This window comes from Tenrec ecaudatus, chromosome 14, assembly GCF_050624435.1.
Source record: "Tenrec ecaudatus isolate mTenEca1 chromosome 14, mTenEca1.hap1, whole genome shotgun sequence".
Taxonomy (NCBI): domain Eukaryota; kingdom Metazoa; phylum Chordata; class Mammalia; order Afrosoricida; family Tenrecidae; genus Tenrec; species Tenrec ecaudatus.
The window spans coordinates 125,350,979-125,371,417 of NC_134543.1; the positions used below are offsets into that span (position 1 = coordinate 125,350,979).

At 45.2% G+C, this 20,439-nt stretch overlaps 1 protein-coding gene across 6 annotated transcripts in view; it reads right to left on the reverse strand.

The window, feature by feature from the left end:
- The window catches only part of HERC1 (HECT and RLD domain containing E3 ubiquitin protein ligase family member 1), a 196,610-nt gene that overhangs the window by 4,465 nt on the left and 171,706 nt on the right, over positions 1–20,439 (reverse strand). For all 6 annotated transcript variants that reach the window (XM_075531186.1, XM_075531189.1, XM_075531188.1 and 3 more), the window contains exons 66-75: positions 20,249–20,404; positions 19,380–19,502; positions 13,469–13,571; positions 10,832–11,001; positions 8,130–8,268; positions 4,499–4,668; positions 2,749–2,918; positions 2,363–2,528; positions 1,575–1,651; positions 335–587 (exon numbers count right to left, since the gene is read on the reverse strand). In XM_075531186.1, coding sequence (XP_075387301.1) covers positions 335–587; positions 1,575–1,651; positions 2,363–2,528; positions 2,749–2,918; positions 4,499–4,668; positions 8,130–8,268; positions 10,832–11,001; positions 13,469–13,571; positions 19,380–19,502; positions 20,249–20,404 — 1,527 coding nt within the window. The remainder of the gene's footprint in view (positions 1–334; positions 588–1,574; positions 1,652–2,362; positions 2,529–2,748; positions 2,919–4,498; positions 4,669–8,129; positions 8,269–10,831; positions 11,002–13,468; positions 13,572–19,379; positions 19,503–20,248; positions 20,405–20,439) is intronic.

The window sequence follows — 20,439 nt, forward strand, 5'->3', positions numbered from 1 at the left end:
AAAGAGTATTATATGGTAACCATGGCGACAAAAGTATGTCATTACAAAAAATATAACAAACGCCCAGGTGGGATGATCAGTTTCTTACAGGCTGACTCCTCTGGCTGGAGTCAGGCATGCAGCTGATCTTTCTGCCCCACCAGGTTTGATGCGGTCTAGTCCCCTGGACCTCCCTGCCCACCTTGGTCTCCACCCTACGAGCAGAGCAGACGAATGGGGAAAGAACAGAACTTGGAGGCTGGGCTGTTGATGGGCAGCAGTGAGCATGGCATGTGGAAGAAGCAATCTGAATAAGACAGTCAGCCCCAGCAGAAACAGAATGGCCGGGCTTCACCTCATGGAAACTCTCCTCGGTGATCCCACTGTCTTCAATGTGAAGAATGCTGTTGAGGGTCTGCACGTAGAGCAGGTCCACCTCCTCCAGGTCCTCCAGCGTGAGCGGGACGCAGCACAGCTGCTTCCACACCAGGGGGGCCAGGTGGAGGTCCAGAGGCTTCTTGGTGCGGATGGCAACCCCCATTAAAATCCCCAAGAACTTAAACTGCATCAGGTGTTCATCTAGGCAGGCGGAGGGGTTAAAAAGGAACCTGCAAAATTAAAGAAAAGATCTCACAAAACTGTCGTTTCTATTAGACTCAAGTCACCTGCGAGCTGCAGCGCTGGTCTACGCCCATGTCGATGAATCCAGGAGCTGCTAGCCCCTCCCCCCGGGGGGGATTTTAATTTAATTTTAATAATTTACTAAATAACCTTTAAGGTTCTATTTCCAGCCACATTTCAAATACTCAATAGACACACATGGCCTGTGGCTGCTATCCCATACAGTGTAAGGGACCATATTTTGGATTATTCTTACAAGAACCCCAAAAGGGCAGACAAAGGGTCTAGTCATTCTTAAGCCGTCTACTCACAATACCGTATTTCCTAAGATCATTTCACTAGAGGATAGCATATAATTATAAAGACTGAATGCGATGACTTGATGGCACAGCATTTAATGAACTGTGATGCAAAGATTCTTTACAGAAAGGGTTATGTGGTGCTTCAGAAATACAAAAGAAGTCAGGATTCGTGATCAAGCCTGCCTGAGTGTCCTCAAATTCTCTGTATTACTATTGAGTAGACCCAAGATAAACACCCCTTTACAGTGGAAGTGCCCCCGTGGGCCGTGCGCCGCCCCCGCCCTCCCCCCCAATCTATAGAAAGGGGATGATGATAGCACCTGCTGCACAGATTGACAACGGAGGATTCCGCAGCAGAAACATGTCAATTAGAACAGTAACAGTGCCCGGCACACACTAAGTGCTCCATGTGTGAGCTACTGTTATTATTGTGGGAGCCATGTAGGGCAGTGGTTCCACCGTGGGCTGAAATCTGCAAGGTCTGCAGTTCGAAACAACCAGAGCGAAAGACAGAGTTTCTGCTCCTTAGAGGGAGTCTCAAGAAACTCGCAGAATAAGTTCTACTCTCTCCCATAAGGTTGCTAGGATTCAGCATCAACTTGATGGCAGGGAGCTTGGTTTTCTTTATTCTTAGTCCGGGAGCATTCAGCAAACACTTGTTGCCAGCCTTACCTGTCCCTGTTGTAACCGACCTCTGCGGTGGCATTGGGGGAGGGTATAAGAAGGTCAACTACACCCGTTTCCAGTTCCTGTGGAAGAAAGAAAAATCTTGTTTGGATAAATGATCATCAATGAATGGAGTATATTAAAAGCCATACTGAAAACACTGTTTTTAGACATTTTAATGTTACGAGTTACCTATCTCCATATTTTAATAGTTTGAATTTAAACTAAAATGAGTTAATTTTCTATGTGGAAATATCTTGTAATATGAAGAATCATGATGAGCAAGTCAATCTAGGATAGGAATTGGGGTATCTATGAACAGAATTTAGGGTTATTTCAGCAGACTCAGTAAGTAATACCCAACTCTGTTTAAGAGGCAGACAAGAGAGCTGATTTGGAAGCAAAGGTATCATTACGGGTCTGAAGATTACAATGAGTTTGAACCCTTTGGACTATTGTTTCCCAGAGACTGCCAGTCCGACTTTGCTCCAAAAGCAGCCGAGTAAATCGATGCACAGGGCGAGCCTATGTGCACATGTGTGGCGTTAGGTTCCTCTGCCAGTGTCACAGCACAGCAGACATTTACTGAGGGACATCTGCAAGGAGGCCACTAACCCTCGTATAATTCACCTCTACACGCACTAACAGCATGACTCTGTGAGGGACGCTGTGTCACAGGCTCACAAACCCTTGTTATGTTCATGAAGGCACACAACACCCTCAAGACTGGAAACAGCAAAAAAGAGCCCCCGTCGGAGCAGACGACTCAGCAGACACTGCAGGGAGTGGAATACCTGACACATCTCTGTGATCGTGTCATCAAAGACCCCTCCAGCATCATCAGCACCTTCGCCAACCAGTTTGACTTTCCAGGCTCGGGAAGGCAGCCGGAGGTCCGACGCGTTCAGCTTAACTACCTGCCTTGCTATTTGGACAAAGATGGGCTTACATTTCCGGCCTCTGTAAAGGAACGGGAGAAGGGAATGAAGTACAACTCGCATTAACTTCCCAATCACCACAAAGATGACCTAATACCTGTTTCCATCAGTCAATGACAGTGCAGGCTCACACCGCCAGTCCCTGCCCTGGCCTCAGTGTCCACCCACATGCGTCAGAAATGAGGAAGCTAAAGTAATAGCAACGCGTTAGTTATATGTGCACTTAAGAAAGTCGAACTAACCTGGTTGATATTCTCTTTACAGTAATCTGAGGTCCGTAGTTTTTGCCCTGCACCATGGTTTTCCCTATGGAGCGCACCATCGGGAGAGTGTAGACCCTTGGGGCCAACAAAGGCCGAAGCTGCCCCTGCACGATGCCCCAGGCTCCGGCACTGTAGTGAGAGGTACTGCTCTGGAACAGAACGCAGGGCCATCAGAAAGGGGAAGAAATGACAAAATAGGCCCTTTTTAAATGGAACCCCAAACATAAACTTAGTGTTATTAATAACTTTTACATAACACTTTAAAGTATCAATATACATATTTAGCAGATCTTGATAAAATAATTTAGTAATTAAAATACATTAATCAAAAATTTAATTAATGAAAATGTCACTTAATAACATTTTAAAAAAATTCTAAATGAAAAATAATATAATCATTATAACTTAAAAATTACAGAAAAGAACATATAGCCCCAAATAAAACCTTTCCTAATCCTGTTATAGACAGATGGTCCTATGTACACTCTGATCTAAATGCCTTCTTGTTTTCATCTCTGTGTATACAAATATTTTTCACACTGCTTTAAAAACAGATCTAGAGCTAAAAACAAAACAATGAGCAAGAAAATGTTCTGAAATTGATTGTGGTGATAATTATATAACTTTTCTTAATATGAAGGATTAAATTATATAATATGTGAAGTATATGGTAATAAACCTATTTTTAAGAAAATAAAAACAAAAAAATATATATTAAGGATAAGCTTGTCGTCTAAAGACTTTATTCTAATTAAAGTTATCACCATAAAAGAAAAACAGATAAATAATCCTTAACTTCTTATTGTGAATTCAGTGAAGCAGTTTTTACATTGTTAATATATTTTAGATGCAATTTCCAGTTTCTTCCCCATAACATTACATCACAGGCATTTTTCCAACTAATTAAAAAGTTGGCTAACATTGGTCTGGGTTGCATGGTATTGCGTGCCCAGCTAAGTATCTGTTTCTAACAGTGATCTGTTAAATCTTTCGTACGCCCCATGACTGGTTTCCTAAAGAATTTTGCAAATAGTTGTCTAAGTGATACCCATTTTGGCAGGTATGCCTACATATTGAAAGAATAATCATCTTGATTTCTTCCTAAATCACTAGACTGCTCCATAAAGACAGCCAAATTTACCCTCTCTCTCCCAAGGAACCCCTAAGGCTTATGTATAAGGAGCCCCTCTCAACATTCCAGGTTCAGTATATAATAACCACCTTGACTGACTATGGTGTTAACAGATAAGAAGCTGAAGTTTTAAAATTATGGATTAGTTTTGTTTCTTAAAATCATTTTACTGGGGGCTCATACGATTCTTATCACAATCCATACAAACATCAACTGTGTCAAGCACATTAAACATCAACTGTGTCAAGCACATTTGTACATTCGTTGCCCTCATCATTCTCAAAATATTTGCTCTCCACTTAAACCCTTGGTATCAGCTCCTCATTTGTCCCTCCCCAATCCCCCCCCCACTCCCACTATGGATTAGTTGTGTAGAACACATGGTTAGTCGTTGCCATGTTCTTGAGCTTTGGACAAACCAAAACAGAGAAGAGTTCATGAAGACAGGCCACTCTGCAATCACCAGTACCTGGACTGTCCATGAACCAGTAACAGCAAAGGGCACAGGAGTGCTGCCTTTTCTGCCTCGCTGGGCACTGACGTGCTAGGCATGGAAGGATTTCCCGAGGCTGAGGGCAAAGCGCTGCCGGTTGTTACCTGGTTGTTGGGGCTGAGGTTCAGCAGCCTCCAGGAGGAGTACATGAGGTCGGAGAAGTGGTAGAGCAGCCGGAGCCTGGCCCTCACGGTGTGGATGCTCACCTCTCTCAGTGCCCCATACTGCGGGGGGACTGCGTCGGGCAGGCCCAGCTGCAAAGGCACAGACACACCTGGCCCGGAAAGCAAATGAGCATTTGTAAAGCAAACGGGCAAGGCTATTGTTCACAGTATTTTGAGAAATTTCAAACAAAGGCATTAAAAGAATTGAACAGTGAACATTCATTCTCACTATCTAGATGCAACAACGAACATTTTGTGGGTTTTGCTTTATCATATGCCTATCAACTGCTCTATCACATCAACTCATCTTTGTTTTTCACAAATGGATCTGTTCGGCTTTCAAAATCCCTTTATTTATCCATATAGTTTCCCATTCCACTGGAACTTGACGAGCCGAACACAGCGCCCTCACCCGACTCCAAAGAGGGGGACATGCTTCCTTCCAGTTTTTGTAACCAAGGTGTGGACCAGGTCCATAAGAAATGAAGGTGGCAGCCCAGCCGCGGCACCGCGACACTCCTGTCGTTGTGAGGGGCTGCCAGGACTGCATGGCGCAGCCAGACCCCCATCAGCCACAAGTCTGGCCTTTATCCTCTTTTGTCACACACGACTCCCAGCCTTTCGGAGCCTCCAGACAGACAGCTTGGCCAACAGTCTGACCGGAGGGAAACCACTGCAAATGCCCTACGAGTCGATGTTTTCATCCGCTCAGAAAGCCGACGGATGTCCAGAGTGAATTTTGTCATCAATTGACATTTCACCTTTTTTGAAACGACAAAACCACACACACACTTGTGCTTTTCCCATGCACTGTCCTTCTAAGCTATGTTGAACATCACAACAATTTCTGCGGCATTTTTCCTGAGCAGGAAACAAAACTTCACAGCCGCACACTATTCATTTAAACCAGACACACATCACAAAAAACGAGGTTCGAGTGAAACGGCTTTTACAAAAAAACTCACTGTGACCAGGGAGAACGCCCGGTCAGTAACTCAGAGTGAGCTGCTCGATGTACACCTCGTAGGGAAATGCGTACCGTGAGAGCTCTGCTCTGCCCAGCCCAATTCCATTCTGTTTCGGGTTTCTGTGCGCACCCCATCACAGGCTGAGCATGTTCTTGCCTTTCAGTTTTCTAACTAACGGTCTTTGCACATTTCATTTTAATACTCTGCCCTCCGCTGCCCTTGGCTTTTCACTTCATCATTTCTTCCATTTGTTCGAGCTGCTCTACAATTGAGAGCAAATTTCAGAAACTTCTGACATCCACGTCCATCTTTCCTCTCTTCGTGCCTTTTTGACGGCCTTTTGTTTTCCTCACGCAGCACGGCAGGTGCTGCTGTGAACGTTCAGTGAGCCAAATCCGGTCTGGAGATGCTTTGAGATTCAGGCAGGCTATACCAAAGGTCGCGTTTTGGCTCTAGGGCATGCTCTGTTTTAATTTTCTTCAACTTCAACCAAAACTTACACATGAGTAATTGATGGTCTGTTCCAGCAGTTCTCAACCTGTGGGTTGTGACCCCTTTGGGGGTCAAACGACCCTTTCACAGGGGTCACCTAAGACCGTCGGAAAACACTTATTTCCGATGGTCTCAGGATAGACCGCTCCTCTGTCCGTCTCCAGGTGGGTCCGCCCACATGCAGATACACCCACATCCGAGTGCCCGGCATGAAGCCTGTTACCCATGCTACGCCATGCTTCAAGACAACATTTCATTTGTCATTAGAATAAATACATAATTACATATTGATTTTGTGATTCATCACTATGCTTTAGTTATGTTCACTTTGTAACAATGAAAATATATCTTGCATATCAGATATTTACGTTGCGATTCCGAACAGTCGCAAGATTACAGTTATGAAGTTATGAAACTAATTTTATGGTTGGTGGTCACCAGCACGTTAGGAAGGTTGAGAACCATTGGTCTGCTGGCTCAGGAGTAGGACAAGAGCAGCCAGGATGGAAAGAGAGCGATGAGCACATGACTCATGAGGGAAAGAGAATCCTGTCAAATAAGCGCCCTGTAGAAGCAACGCCTACAAGAACTGGAGGAGCTGCGCGCAGAGCTACCTGCTTATAAAGGATACACACAGTTGGCATCAGTGTAGGGTAACTGACTTGAATTTCCTGTGAATGTGGATCTGTAAGCTCAGTTCCCAGCGGTGACTGTTACTAAAAGCTAACCCCGAGTGCTCTGTGCGTACCTCGCGCTATTCCGGTTAGTTCACCGCCAGAATCCTTCATGGACAGAGGCGCCGCTATTACCCTAATTTTACAGAAAGGGAAACCGTCTCACGGCCACAATCAGAGGAACCAGGATTCCGCTGGACCTGTGGCTCAGAATGTGAGCCTTCAAGCAAACTGCGCAGCCCTGCTCTGCGGGAGAAGTGCACCCTCTGCAGGACAGACCACTTGAAGTCGCCAAGGCAGAGGCAGTGCTGCTCACTCTGGACTCTGCAGACCAGAGAGCGCTCACGCTTGTCTAGAGTCTGCTTAGCAACCCCTCTTTCCCTAGGGGGTGGGGAGCTTCCCCAAGACGTAAAGCTGTAACCAGGAGAATGGCTAGCATAAAAAGGCTGAGAGCGCAGGGAAAAATCAGACACCGGAGGATGGTAGAAAGGAAGGAGCAGCAAAGCTGCGAAGGAGTGCAGAGGGATAAGTGCTGCACGCAGGGTACATGCTTGGGCCGCAACCCATCTGACAGTGACAGCAGCTTCTTGACACACAGCCCCACCTCCCTTTCTCCGCTCCATTCAGTACCCGGCACTTGAATTCCTGTGGCCAAGTGTTAGTGAGCAAAGCAGCAACAGTTGGTTTTCATCAGTGTTATTAAAATGGGATGACAATTCACATACTATGAAATCAGTACCGTCGAAGGGTAAGATCGTTTTTAGCATACGTAGGGTGAGTTTTAGTAGCGTCACTGAGCTCCACACCCGTCAGTGTCTACTTTTCCGAGTCTCCCTCCACCTCCTCCCGTGTAGCCCTGGCTGTTAGCGACAGCGTTTCCGTCTTGATGCACCTGACGAGGGAGGATCTGTAGAGAGACTGCACGTGTTGTGTATCTTGTGTTCTAGAAGGGCTTTGCAAGGAAATGAAAACAACGAAAGGCTAGAGGCAGCTACGGACCCAGCTACAGATGGGAGGAGAACGGCAGCACTTCCATTTGCAGTGTCCAGGCAGAGAGAACCCCATGTGTCTATTTGGTTAACTCAGCTGAGGAATCTGACAAACAGCCTCAGAACTTTGAATATTTATTGCTCCCAGTGGACCTTAGAAAGCGACAAATCTTCACTTGCTTTATACATGCTGCTTCCAGTTGCCGCTCTGAAATGATGAATGTTTGCTTGCTTATGTGATGCTTTCTTCTTAGGCAGGGGCAGCGGAGGGGACTGCCCGCTGTGGCAGTACTGACAGTGCTGGTTGCACGCAGAGTGCCCTGGCTGTGTGGGCCAGGTTTGACAGCTTCAGAACGATGCTCAGCTGCAGTTTGAACCTGGCAAGCAGACCGTGCACATATACTACTAAAATTGGGGCTGTAGGAGCCTGGGCACTTCCATCCCTCACCTGGGGCTCTTGGTGGGACAGGGGGTGCTGTCCAGGCAGCACTGTGGCAGCGGCCAGCTGAGATCTGCCGAACATTTTTCCCTTGCAGAACTGTCACCAGGGTAGGTTCTCGGACATGGTTGGTGTGGCCTAGGCCAAGCTGGAAATCAATTACAAACAAATATACAGAGATTCAATTAGAAGAGAAAGAAGCTGGGATGAGGACGTGTCTTAGTAGTAAATATAAATGAGTTAGTGATGTTTGTATCAGAGCAACATCATCAAAATAATGAAAGAAGTTCTAATTTTCTCTATTCAAATAGCCTCTGCCATTCATTCAGACTGTCTCCTAAACACCAGGCTGTAACTAGACCATTCCAAATCTAGCAGATGAGTCTTTATGACTCAATACATCACATCCTGGGATTCTACTGCTGGAGTACATTTTTAACAAGTTAAAAAACAAACAATGATCTTTTACTTCAAACATACCGACTTCTGGATTATTAACACAGACTAATATGGACCAGCATGTGTGCTGATCAATCAATAAATACATCTGTAAACAGACACCTACGTAGATTCCCATTTCTTGAGTCTGCTGGTAGGGCTATACCGGGACATCCAGTGTTAGAGCAGTCAAGCACCTCAACACTTTGAGGGTGAACTACGCCAAGGCCAGGCCATGGGACTCCTAAAGTGTCTTCACCATCAACTCTCTTTTCAGCAACGCAACATTCGAGCACTGATGAGGCTTCCCACGTGCTGATGGACGAACGGACAGACCAGAGGCACACCGAGGCTACTGTGAATGCTACTGGATCTTGCACGTGAAGGGCCAGGCTCAGGGAGGATGGACAGAGGAAGGAGAGGTGCCCCGGCATGTGGGGCTAAATGCTACCCTGTAACCATGTAAGCAGCCATCTCAGACCTCGGAACACCAAGGCCTTCACCCCTTCACCTACAAGGAGGCAGGACATTCCAACTTCCGAGCCTTTTCTCAACCTGTCACAGGCCCAGTTCACTCCTGTGAATAATGGGGGTGATGAATTTCCTACCAAACGCAAAACTACTTAGAAAAATGCCAACAAAAAATACCTATCAACAAATTCATTACTTACATTTTTTCTAGGTATGGAATTCAGTGACATTGACTACAGTCTTCCACCATTCTCCCTAGCCCTTTCCAAATTACTCCCCCATGAGCAGAAACTTCCTGCCCCAAAGCAAAATGCCCCCGTCCCTCATAACCACCAGTAACATTAGCTTCTGTATATTTGCTTAGCTCATGGAAGTAAGAGCATATACTTGTCTTTTTACAACTGATCTACTTCACTGAGTATAATGTTTTCACAGGTTACCCATGTGGTGGCATGTGTCGAATCTTCATTTCTCTTTGTGGCTGAGTAATATTTCTCTGTCTGTGTGTGCCAGGTTTTCTTAGCCATCTGTCAACACATGCCAGCTGTTTCTACCCGTGGACTACTGTGGACGGTGCTGTAATGACCCCGGGTGCACACGTTTCTGTTTGGGCTCTTCCTCTCACTGCCATGGCGTCCATTTCGAGTCAAAGCGACCCTACAGAAGGGAGTAGAACAGCCTCTGTGGGTCTCTGAGACTGAACCTGATGAGGAGAGTACACCTTCCTCATCTTCCTCTTCCTCTCGCAGAGCGCCTAGGGCTTCCAACTGCTCGCCTTCTGGGAAGCAGTCCAACTCATATTCCACTGTGCTACCAGGGTGGGGGCACACACCGGGGACTGGGCTTACTGGACCACATGGTGGGTAGTGCCTATGCCCACCTTTGTCGGGAACCACCATGCTGCTCTCTTCTCACAGCAATGGGTGATACGGCTTTCAGTCTTAGCACAACCTCACCGACCTCTGCAGTTCTCTCTGTGTCTGTGTTCTATTTCACCGCTGCCATTCTAATCAGCCTGACGTGGTATTTCACTGTGGTTTTGATGTGAATCTTCCTAATGGTTAATGACACTGAATACCTAATTCATGTGTTCCCTGGCCATTTCAGTCCTTCCTTCTCAAAACACTTTATTCTTGTGGAGGGTCCTTTCCTCCCTGGCCTCTGATGATCAAGTTTTATAGGACAGCGTGTCTCTAGGCCTCACTGGATCCTCTACCTAGACCCTCTCCTTAGGGGGTCTCATTGACACCATGGTTTTCAATACCACATACAAGGGCTCCAAAAACTTGTGGAAATGTTCAATGAAAAGATAATGCTATTTTTTTCCCCCAGGAGCTTTTTGAAGTCTCTTCACAATTGCTACAGACTCCTACCTGTATCTCTCTCAAAAAATATTCTCTTAATATTGACACTTACATTTCCAAGCAATACATCAAATATAAATCAAAACTCTAGATTTTCTAAACTACCCTTCACCAAAATAAAAAGAAATAACCCACCCAGTCGCTCTCCCAGTCTTCCCCATCACTGTACATTGCACTATCAATCGCCTCACTGCTCAAGCCAGAAGCCGAAAAATGACTCTTGCTCTCTGGAGCCCAGAGATCCTGCTGTCGTACAAATGGTGACACTGGCGCCTCACTATGTGTCAGGCTAAGTCATCCTCTTCATCATCCTGCTGCCGAGGTGCATTGGGTACAGTATGGCATATACTGTGAGCCCCCAATGAATTTCCTTCTAAAGTGAGGCACGCTGTCCGGCTTCTGAAATACGAGCGAGCAGCATGTCGGTGCCATGTTTACCTGCCCCTCTGAATTGCTTCCCCAGGCGTAGACGTCCCCTGTAGAGGCCAAAGCCAGTGTGTGCTCAGCGCCAACTGCCACGTCTTCGATAACCACCCCGGCCAGGCCGGGGATCTGCTGTGGTCGATTGTGATTGCGAGCACGCCCCTCTGGGAGGCCTATTAGGCGATCTGAAAAGACAGAGAGGACGTGTTACAGACAGCACACCACAGTCCCGTCAGCTTCCTAATGAGATCTCTAACTTTTTATGGCGGGGTGGCAATACCATCTGTAGTTCAGTGGGCAAAAGCTACCTTAATTCTGGGTTTTGAATGAATAAACGATTTGCAAAATGTTATGTCTTACTCATAAAAATAAACATGAAACCAGCAGCTTATTTCAAACCAACCAGCATCCCCGAGCTCCTCGCACTGGCAAAGACTGGCTCACAGCGCACAAAGGCTCCCCTGTCTTTTGCAACCTCACCCTCACACCCCCACCCCCTCGGTGCTGGTGCACACACTTCCTGGCCACCTCTCCCAGTCCTCTGCCAGTGCTCATCGGCCTTATACTCATCCTCCTGAGTTCTAGCAGCAACTATACGCGCGGCTCTGGGTTTCTCAGATAGTGAGTAGAATATGCTTTGAATTACTATCATTGTAAACTTATTGCCCTAAATCTACCTTTCTACCGCCAATCTCTCTGGAACAATAGATCTAAGTTGCCAAGAGCCTGTTGAGCATCTCAATACAAACACACACATATACACACGTATATATGAGAGAGACAGCATGGGGGCTAAGTGCCCCAATTCAACATGACTAAAACTATTTTCTTCCCTCAGACTAACTTTTTCAAACTCAGTCAGTGGCATTGTTTGTCCAAGACCAGAAACTTCAGTCATGCTTTATTTCTCTCTCTACTCCCTCACACATCTGTCACTATCATCTGTCAAGAAGTTCCATTTACATTGCCTAGAAATCACCTATGCAATATTTGAATCCTAAATGTCTATAAATTGCTCCAATTCTTGAGCCCCTAGTTCCTGAAAGGGCTAGGGAGTGAGGCCGGCTACAGAGAAGCTCCCCTGGCGACCACACACATCGCAGCCAGCAGTGTTTATGGCGGTGGCGGCAGCAGCAGGAAAAATAGGGGAAGGGCCTCAGGTGGGCCTCTTTTGGCAAGGGTGAAGGTTATGGCATGGTGGGCTTTGAATGGAGGAGGGGGAGAAGGGGGAAATCTGTCTTTAAGAGAAACCCATGAAGTAAAAAGACCAGGCTGACAGGCTAGGTAGAAACTGGGAAAGCCCCTGAGACTATGTCCTGTAGGCACCCATCAGGTCTGGACCGGACTTTGCCCCCATGGCTCAATCTTTGGTCAAATAATATAGTTTAGTTAGGTCTACTCCAAACCAAACTCACCGCCATCCAGTCAATGCTGACTCATAGGGACCCCTGGTGGGTTTCTGAGACTGCAACTGTTTACGGGAGTAAAAAGCCCAGGCTTTCTCACTAGTAGCTGCTGGTGGCTTTGAACTGCTGACCATGCAGATTGCAGCTCAATGTATAACCACTACACCACCAGGGTTCCTAGATAGGTACACAATCCGTAGAATAATCAAGCATTTGAGACCGAAAGAGCAGATGTGCCCACAACAAAGTTCAGCAGGGTCAGAAAGGAGGAGGAATGGGGTAAATGATGTTACATTGTGGGGATTGCAATCAATGAAATAAAGTCGTCTAATGCAAAACTGCTTTGTTCTGTAAATCTACCCAATAATGTAAATCATTTTTTACGTCAAGGAAGGAGGGAAAGAAAAGTAGCGAGTGAATATGTATCACAGTGACTGCTCATCGTTCAACACAAAATACTCAGGCACTTTTTAACACAACTAGAAGGCAAACGTTTCCACTGCAGGTGTAGGAGGAGCATATACGAAGCACTGTTACACGCTAGGATTTCACTTCATATAGCATGGGTTTACTCCAAATAAAACATGTGTTTAGCCTGTCCCTGCAATCAGTGGATGGTTGCGGCAAGTTCTCTCAGTAAAACATTTGTCTTAGTTTGGTTAAAATGCTTCAGAAATGCCCACGCATAACTGTTTCCAGAGGGATCTGCTGGGCTCAGCAAGCAGCGCCGACCATTTCCAGGATTCCAAAGGAGTCACCGTAACAGGGCTGCTTGAAGAACACAGACACTCACGGATGCTCAGTAGGAAGATGTTCCAAGAAAATGGAAAACTACGTTGTGAGAAAAGGGAGTCCAGTTATGCTGGGTCATTTTCTTCCGTCATGATACTGCATCCACTCTCTTCCAGGGTAGCAGCGGTCGGCCTATGAGAGTTTCACTGAGAAACTTGACATCAGCCATCCTACCAGTCCAGTCTGCCCTCCAGGCTTCCCTTTGTCCCACACCAGCACTTGAGAAGAACACGATCGGAGGCCAGTACTGCTGTCTGACATGACATGAATCCCAGAGTGCAGAAAGAGAAACACTGCTTCAAGCAGTGCCTAGACCCAGGCGGCAAAGAGGTTGAGAAACGATAGCGTCAAACGGTGATTTTTATTTAATAAGGGCTTCTATAATTTCATAGCAATATTTTTGATTTAGTCTTGTATATACAAAACAAGTCATGTAAGTTGAAAAATGCCTTACCTTGACCAAAGGTATATACATGACCATCCTTAGTCAGAGCAACAGAAAACTGAGTTCCACAAGCCACCTTTTTAATGCCAATTCCACAAAGGACATCGACTTTCTGCAAAATAAAAGGATAAGGCACACATTTAGGAGAAACACACACATACACACACACCCCCTTGGATTTGCCTATTTAAGCTAAACTGTCATGCGTAAACTTAACACACTACTTTTGAATAACGATATTCAGTCACCTACACGTTTCCACCTAAAGTCATACTACTGAATGGTCTTTCCTCCTATTGCTCTAAAAAGAACCTGAATCTGAATCTGGGGAGATTCATGTAGGGACTTGGGCAGATTGACTAAATTTCTAAGAACTGAAGGTGGAGTGAAGGTATTCCTCTGGGCAACAGAAATCAAACAGAATTCCCTGGCTTTTAATTCATTTTGCAATTTTGGCATTTTACTGGTGGCTTTGAGATCAGTACAGAGACATTATGAACAACTTGTACACAATTTTTAACGAACATACCAAAAATACTTAAATGGCATGGAGATAAAATTCGTTTCTAAATTCCAGTGATTTTCCAGCTTTAAAACTGGAGGCATGTTTTTTAAAAGGAGGTTATAAAGTACCCTTATCTTCAAATGTTGATAAGCTGTTACATCTTAAGTCCCACTAATTCACAATTTAATATCACAAACCACACACCGAGTAATCAGGAAAACCGGACTATCACAACCAAAGGTGTTACAGAATGCACACAGTGCTGCCCAGAAAGCCATTGTGGCAGACGGGTTTCAAACACAATTCTATTTTAAAAACAACCTATAATGTCAGCAAGTGGAATAAGGATTCTGAGGGGAGGGGGGCACAAAAGGAGGTGGCAGGATGAAGGGATGATGATGTCAAGGGCCTATATAACTAACGAATGTGTGGAAACTGTGGGAGTAAATGTACAATTCTACTGGGTGTGATTGAACTCTGGAATGATTTGATATATGCATTAATAGCAATTAATAAAAAATGTTTTAAAACACAGAAACAAAATTTTAAATGTTCAAGTCATACAAACGCAGGACAGTGACTCTAAATTGCCATTAAGTAGATTCTATGTTAGGTATACAAAACTCGCCTCTACCCCTAACCCTCAATATCCCACTATGTTCTGGTTGTACCCAAAAATAAACGATCAGTAAATGACTTCATTTCTCTAAAAAAGCATTTCCATGAAAAAAGGGGGCGGGGATGAAGTGGGATGCTTTCCTCTTCGATGACAGTGTTTCTAATGGGAGCCCTGGTGGCTCAGTGGCTACACACTGGGCGGTGACAACCAGGGTGCCCAGTTTGAGACTGCAGGGAACGACGGGCCTGCGACTCCAGTGAAGGCTACAGGCTTGGAGACTCACAGGAGCAGCTCTACCGTGTCCTCTCGTCTGCAGGAGCCACCACCTGAAAGTGCTTCTAGAGCTACTCCTGGCTGATAAAATGTCCCTCGACACGGTGAAGGAGGAAGACAGCATGGCCCACTGATACGGTAGATCCACACTCATCAGATGTGGCTTCTCTCGCCTGCTTCACCAGGGTAGGAACTCCCCTCATTGCTCATTTCTCCGTTTTCGGCAGATAAAGCTTTAGTTTCTTGGTTAGCTATTTCAGCTGTTCCCTTTGTTACCCCTTTCTCTTTTGCTCACACTCTTTTGTCTGAAGATTTATCCTTTCCGGAAGCTTTTTTTTTTTATTTCGATGCCACTTTGGCAGGTGCAGATTTCACCGACAACCTTGCCAATCACTTGGGCTCCCTCACCACCCGTTCAGCAGAGTTGATCTTCCTTTTGGATATCGTGGCTGTGGGGAGGGTACCTGTGGACACTAGGGGATCAAAAGCTTTCTTGAAACTGTGTCGCCTGGCTGCTGTCGCTCAGCCCACTACCTGAACTTCTAGGACTCACGGTGGGAGAACCCTGGCTTTTTACAGAACACTGCAAGACCATGAAAAGTCATGAGCTAGTCTTTCAGTTTGATGTTTTTATCTTTTTTTTAAATTTTTTATTTATTTATTTATTTTTAACAATTTATTGGGGCTCATACAATTCTTATCACAGTTCATACAAAAACATACATCAATTGTATAAAGCACTTCTGTACAGTCTTTGCCCTAATTATTTTTTTTTCTCTTTTCTTTTTTTACATTTTATTAGGGACTCATACAACTCTGATCATCATCCATACATATACATACATCAATTGTATAAAGCACATCCATACATTCCCTGCCCCAATCATTCTCAAGGCATTTGCTCTCCACTTAAGCCCCTTGCATCAGGTCCTCTTTTTTTTCCCCCTCCCTGCCCTCTCCCCCCTCCCTCATGTGCCCTTGGTAATTTATACATCGTTATTTTGTCATATCTTGCCCTATCCGGAGTCTCCCCTCCCCCCCTGTTTTTATCTTTTAGAGGTGTGAGTTTTAATGTTATCAACTTGGCTATGATTCTCACTGGTTTGGCAATGGATTGATTGTTCTTCCAGTATATAATAGACATCACCACCTCCACAATGAGCCCCATATAATACAACCATTTCTATGATGAAATTTGCTATGAGAGAACCAATAGAGAGTTCTGGGGGGCTGGCCCCAATCCCAACTACATGGACAGCCCCTCCCCCCTCCCAGCAGAAGAATTCACTTCGGAGGACAGCACTGAAGCTTCAGCTCAGGGAGAGGGACATGTCTGATCGGAGCACAAAGGAGCAAATGAAAGAGGAGGAAGAGAGAATGGAGCACATCCTGACCCACCAGGCCCTGAGGACGATATTCCTGTTCAGAGCAGCCAATGCACTGAGAGGACCATATGGCTGGCCCCACATCCCTCGCTGACTCATGTCCCTACAGAGGATAACACTGGAGACACAGTGTGGGAACTGTGCCCAATCTGACCCCACCACTCTTAGGATGTGCAACAGAACAGTGAGGGGAACAGAGCATGAAGTCCCCAGGGAATACCAAAAATTGACTTTGAGGCCAGGGCGTGGCACCCCGTCAGATTCCACCTGAAAATACTCCTGAAGGTCAACTAACAGACCTTGGACTATTTACAGGCTTTTCTTTTCTTTTTGTAGTTGTTGTTGTTGTTAGTTTGTCATTGTTGTTGTTCTGTTTCTTTGTTTTGCTCTCTCTTGTTTTTTGTGCATACTATTATTTCTGCAGGTCTATCTAGATAAGATAGGTGGGATAACCAATCTGGAGGAGAAAACAACGGACTGATGGTTAGGGGTGAGAGCCCTCGGGAGAGGTTGGGGAAAGGAAGTGGGTGTGAACAAACCCAGAGACAAGTGATCTAAAATCGATGGCAAGGAGGGTGTAGGAGGCCTGGTAGGACTTGATCTAGGGAAATGCAACCAAGAGGAATTACTGAAACCCAAATGAAGGTTGAGCAATGATAGTGGGACAAGAGGAAAGTAAAAGGAAATAGAGGAAAGACCTAGGAGGAAAAGGGCATTTATAGAGGTCTAAATATAGGCATGTATATATGTACATGTATTTATACATGGTGATGGGGAACAGATCTATGTGCATATATTTATAGGTTTAGTATTAAAGTAGCAGATGGACATTGGACCTCTACTCAAGTACTCCCTCAATGCAAGAACACTTTGTTCTATTAGGATTCCATGATGCTCACCTTCCTGACATGATTGCTGAAGACAAGTGGCTGCATAAGCAAATGTGGTGAAGAAAGCTGATGATGCCCGACTATGAAAAGACAATAGCATCTGGGGTCTTAAAGGCTTAAAGATAAACAAGTGGACATCTAGCTGGGAAGCAACAAAGTTCGCATGGAAGAAGCACACCAGCCTGTGAGATCATGAGGTGTCGGTGGGATCAGGTATCAGGCATCAAAGAACAAAAAAATCCTACTGTGAATGAGGGTGAGTGCAGAGTGGAGAACCAAAGCCCATTGGTAGGCAACTGGACATCCCCTTACAGAAGGGTCACGGGGAGGAGATGAGCCAGTCGGGGTGCAGTGTAGCACCAAAGAAACCTACAACTTTCCTCTAGTTCTTTAATGCTTCCTCCCCTCCACTATCATGATCCCAATTTTACCTTACAGATCCAGTTAGAGCAGAGCATGTACACTGGTACAGATCAGAGCTGGAAACACAGGGAATCCAGAAGAGATAAACCCCTCAGGACCAATAATGAGAGTATCGATAGTAGGAGGGGAAGGGGAAAGTGGGGGGAGAAAGGGGGAACCAATCACAATGATCTACATATAACCCCTTCCTAGGGGGAAGGACAACAGAAAAGTAGGTGAAGGGAGACATCACACAGTGTAAGACGTGAAAAAATAATATTAATTTATAAATTATCGAGGGTTCTTCAGGGAGGGAGGGAGGGAGGGAGGGAGAGAGGGGGAAAATGAAGAACACCAAGGGCTCAAGTAGACAGCAAATGTTTTGAGAGTGAGGTCAGCAAATGTACATATGTGCTTGATACAATGGATGGATGTATGGATTGTGTTAAGAGTTGTACGAGCCCCCAATAAAATGATTTTTTTTAAAATCTGCTATGAGCAGTCAAGTAGCTTAAGCCTAGTACCTCTCCCTCTCACCCCCTACTGGATTATATTCTAGGGTTGTGGCCTATCTCCAGTACACAAATGAATGTTTCAGTAAGGCTTGATCTTGCTCTGGTGCCTTCGTCCAAGTCACCATTGTCTAACCTCTGATACTCAGGGCGTGAGCCAGCAGTCTGTCAACTGACCTGACAATTCTGAATTTGCCAGTAGCTTGAGGCCTGACCCAGCCTCAACAACTGTGAGTCATTTCCTTGGATTAAATCAACCTGGCTCCTTCCTCACTGCCCCTCCCCCTCCCGCAAACTCATTCCATGTTTGCTCCTTTAGAGGCCCCAGTCTAGAGAAAAGGTGATTATCACGGTTTCTGTTCCCCAGAGAGGGCTCTGCTTACTTACTCTCTGTCCCCTCACCCATCTAATAACTGGTTTAGCTACCAAGATGTAATAGACTATATATGATAGTGAATAGAAACTGGATATTTGTAAATCACACTGCATGTTAAATGCTTAGAAGACTCCCACAAAAGTATGACATACGAAATCTGCAGAACCAAGAAACTTTCCATAATGTGAACAGCATTTTAATTTTTATGCCCTCAAAATTGCTTCATATTGTCTACTTAAAAGGAGAAGCACACCTGTACAATTCAATGGTAATCAACAGAAACGGCAGCTGAAAGCAAATGTTTGCAAAGGAGTGGCTCGGGGCCCCCCAAGAGCGACGCTGGAGAAACGTTTCTAACTCCCACTTCTCCACAGGGCGGTAGCCCCGTGGTATCCAGCCTATCCCTGGGGATAAGCTTATCTGTGCAGGTTTTTTAATTAGAAGATCATTTTATCAGGGGCTCTTACAACTCTTATTACAATCCATACATCAATTGTATCAGGCATATTTGTACATATGTTCCCATTCTTTTTTTCTAGACATCTACTTTCTATTGAGCCCCTGGTACCAGCTCCTCCCCCACCCACACCCGCGGGACCCCTTGGTAGATTATAAATTATTATTTCTTCATATCTCACACCGAGTGCCGTCTTCCTTCTCCCATGGTTTGTCGTTCTTCCTCCTGAAGGTGTGTGTGTGGTTATGTGTCCATCATTACGATCGGTTCTCCCTTCCTCCCCTCCTCTTCCCCCCGCCCCCCTTCAGTTTGGCTTTTAATGGCTTATTTTAAAATGCAGGTCTAGCATGTTGGTCATTGGAAAACAAGCAACAGATGTGTTTAAGGTTCATTATTGAATGACTAGAAATGTTAAACGTAAATGACTTCCAGAAAAGAAGGACCGACATAGATCAAAATGACTTAAGCCACCTGAAAATACAGATTGAAGAGAATACTGACCTGCGGTGAAGACTTTGCAGTGGAATTTCCCAAGCCCAGCTTCCCATAGTCCCCGTCTCCAAAAGCCCACACGGCAGAGCCGTCGGCCGACACCGCCAAAGTGTGGTTTAGCCCACACGCCACCTACAGAAACAACGGGGTTTCAGCACAGCAAGTCACAAGCCCTAAAAACACAGTTTCTGAGCTGGGTTTTTTTTTCCACATCAGTAAAAACTGGCTATGTGGCCAATGATTTTTTACTGACTTCAGGGCTGCCGACACATTATTAGTCAAAATACAGAACTAATTCCTAATTTCCACACATTTAAAAAAATCTGCTTTCTTCAAAGTAAAATCCTCCCAATGCCCGTGGTTAACTCAGAATTATAGGGCACAAAAGGTAGGGGCAAAAGATATATTAATCAAAATTATCCACTCACACCAGCAGACAATCTAAAGTAAGAAATGATGTAGAAAAAAATAGATCCATGTAAGTCATACTCTCAGTGTGTGCAGGCTAAGGACAAGCATGGCGGCTGGCAGAGCACAAGCTACCAATGATACTGCAATTTAGCATCCAACTCAGGGCTGCCACAGAGCAGCCAGAAGTCCCTATCGCTCACAGGTTTTACAGCACGAGGTACTGGCACATCACGGGGTGAATGTGTTAAATATTCACTTTCTGAATTAAGGGTCTTGCCCCATTATTTATTCATGACAGTTAACTTAAAATAGTTATTTTCATATTGAGGAAAACATGTTGAAAATTCTATCAAGTAAATCACATACAATTCACACAAAATTAAGGACAAGTGGTGATCCTAATCTTCCTCAGAGTGCCTGAGTGCGAACAAGAGGGCTAGGAAAGGGGGAGCAGATAGAGCACATGCCTGTCCAATCTGGTATCCCTCCAATGCAGTCACCCGCTCTGGAAGCTTTTTGTTAGACGTGTTCCCAAGACCCAGACGACCGTAGTCACCATTCCCAAAAGTAAACAGTTTGCCATCGGAAGTTACCACCGCAGAGTGCTTGAAGCCACACGACATCTACAGACAGAGCAAGGGAGAGGGTTTTTTGGATG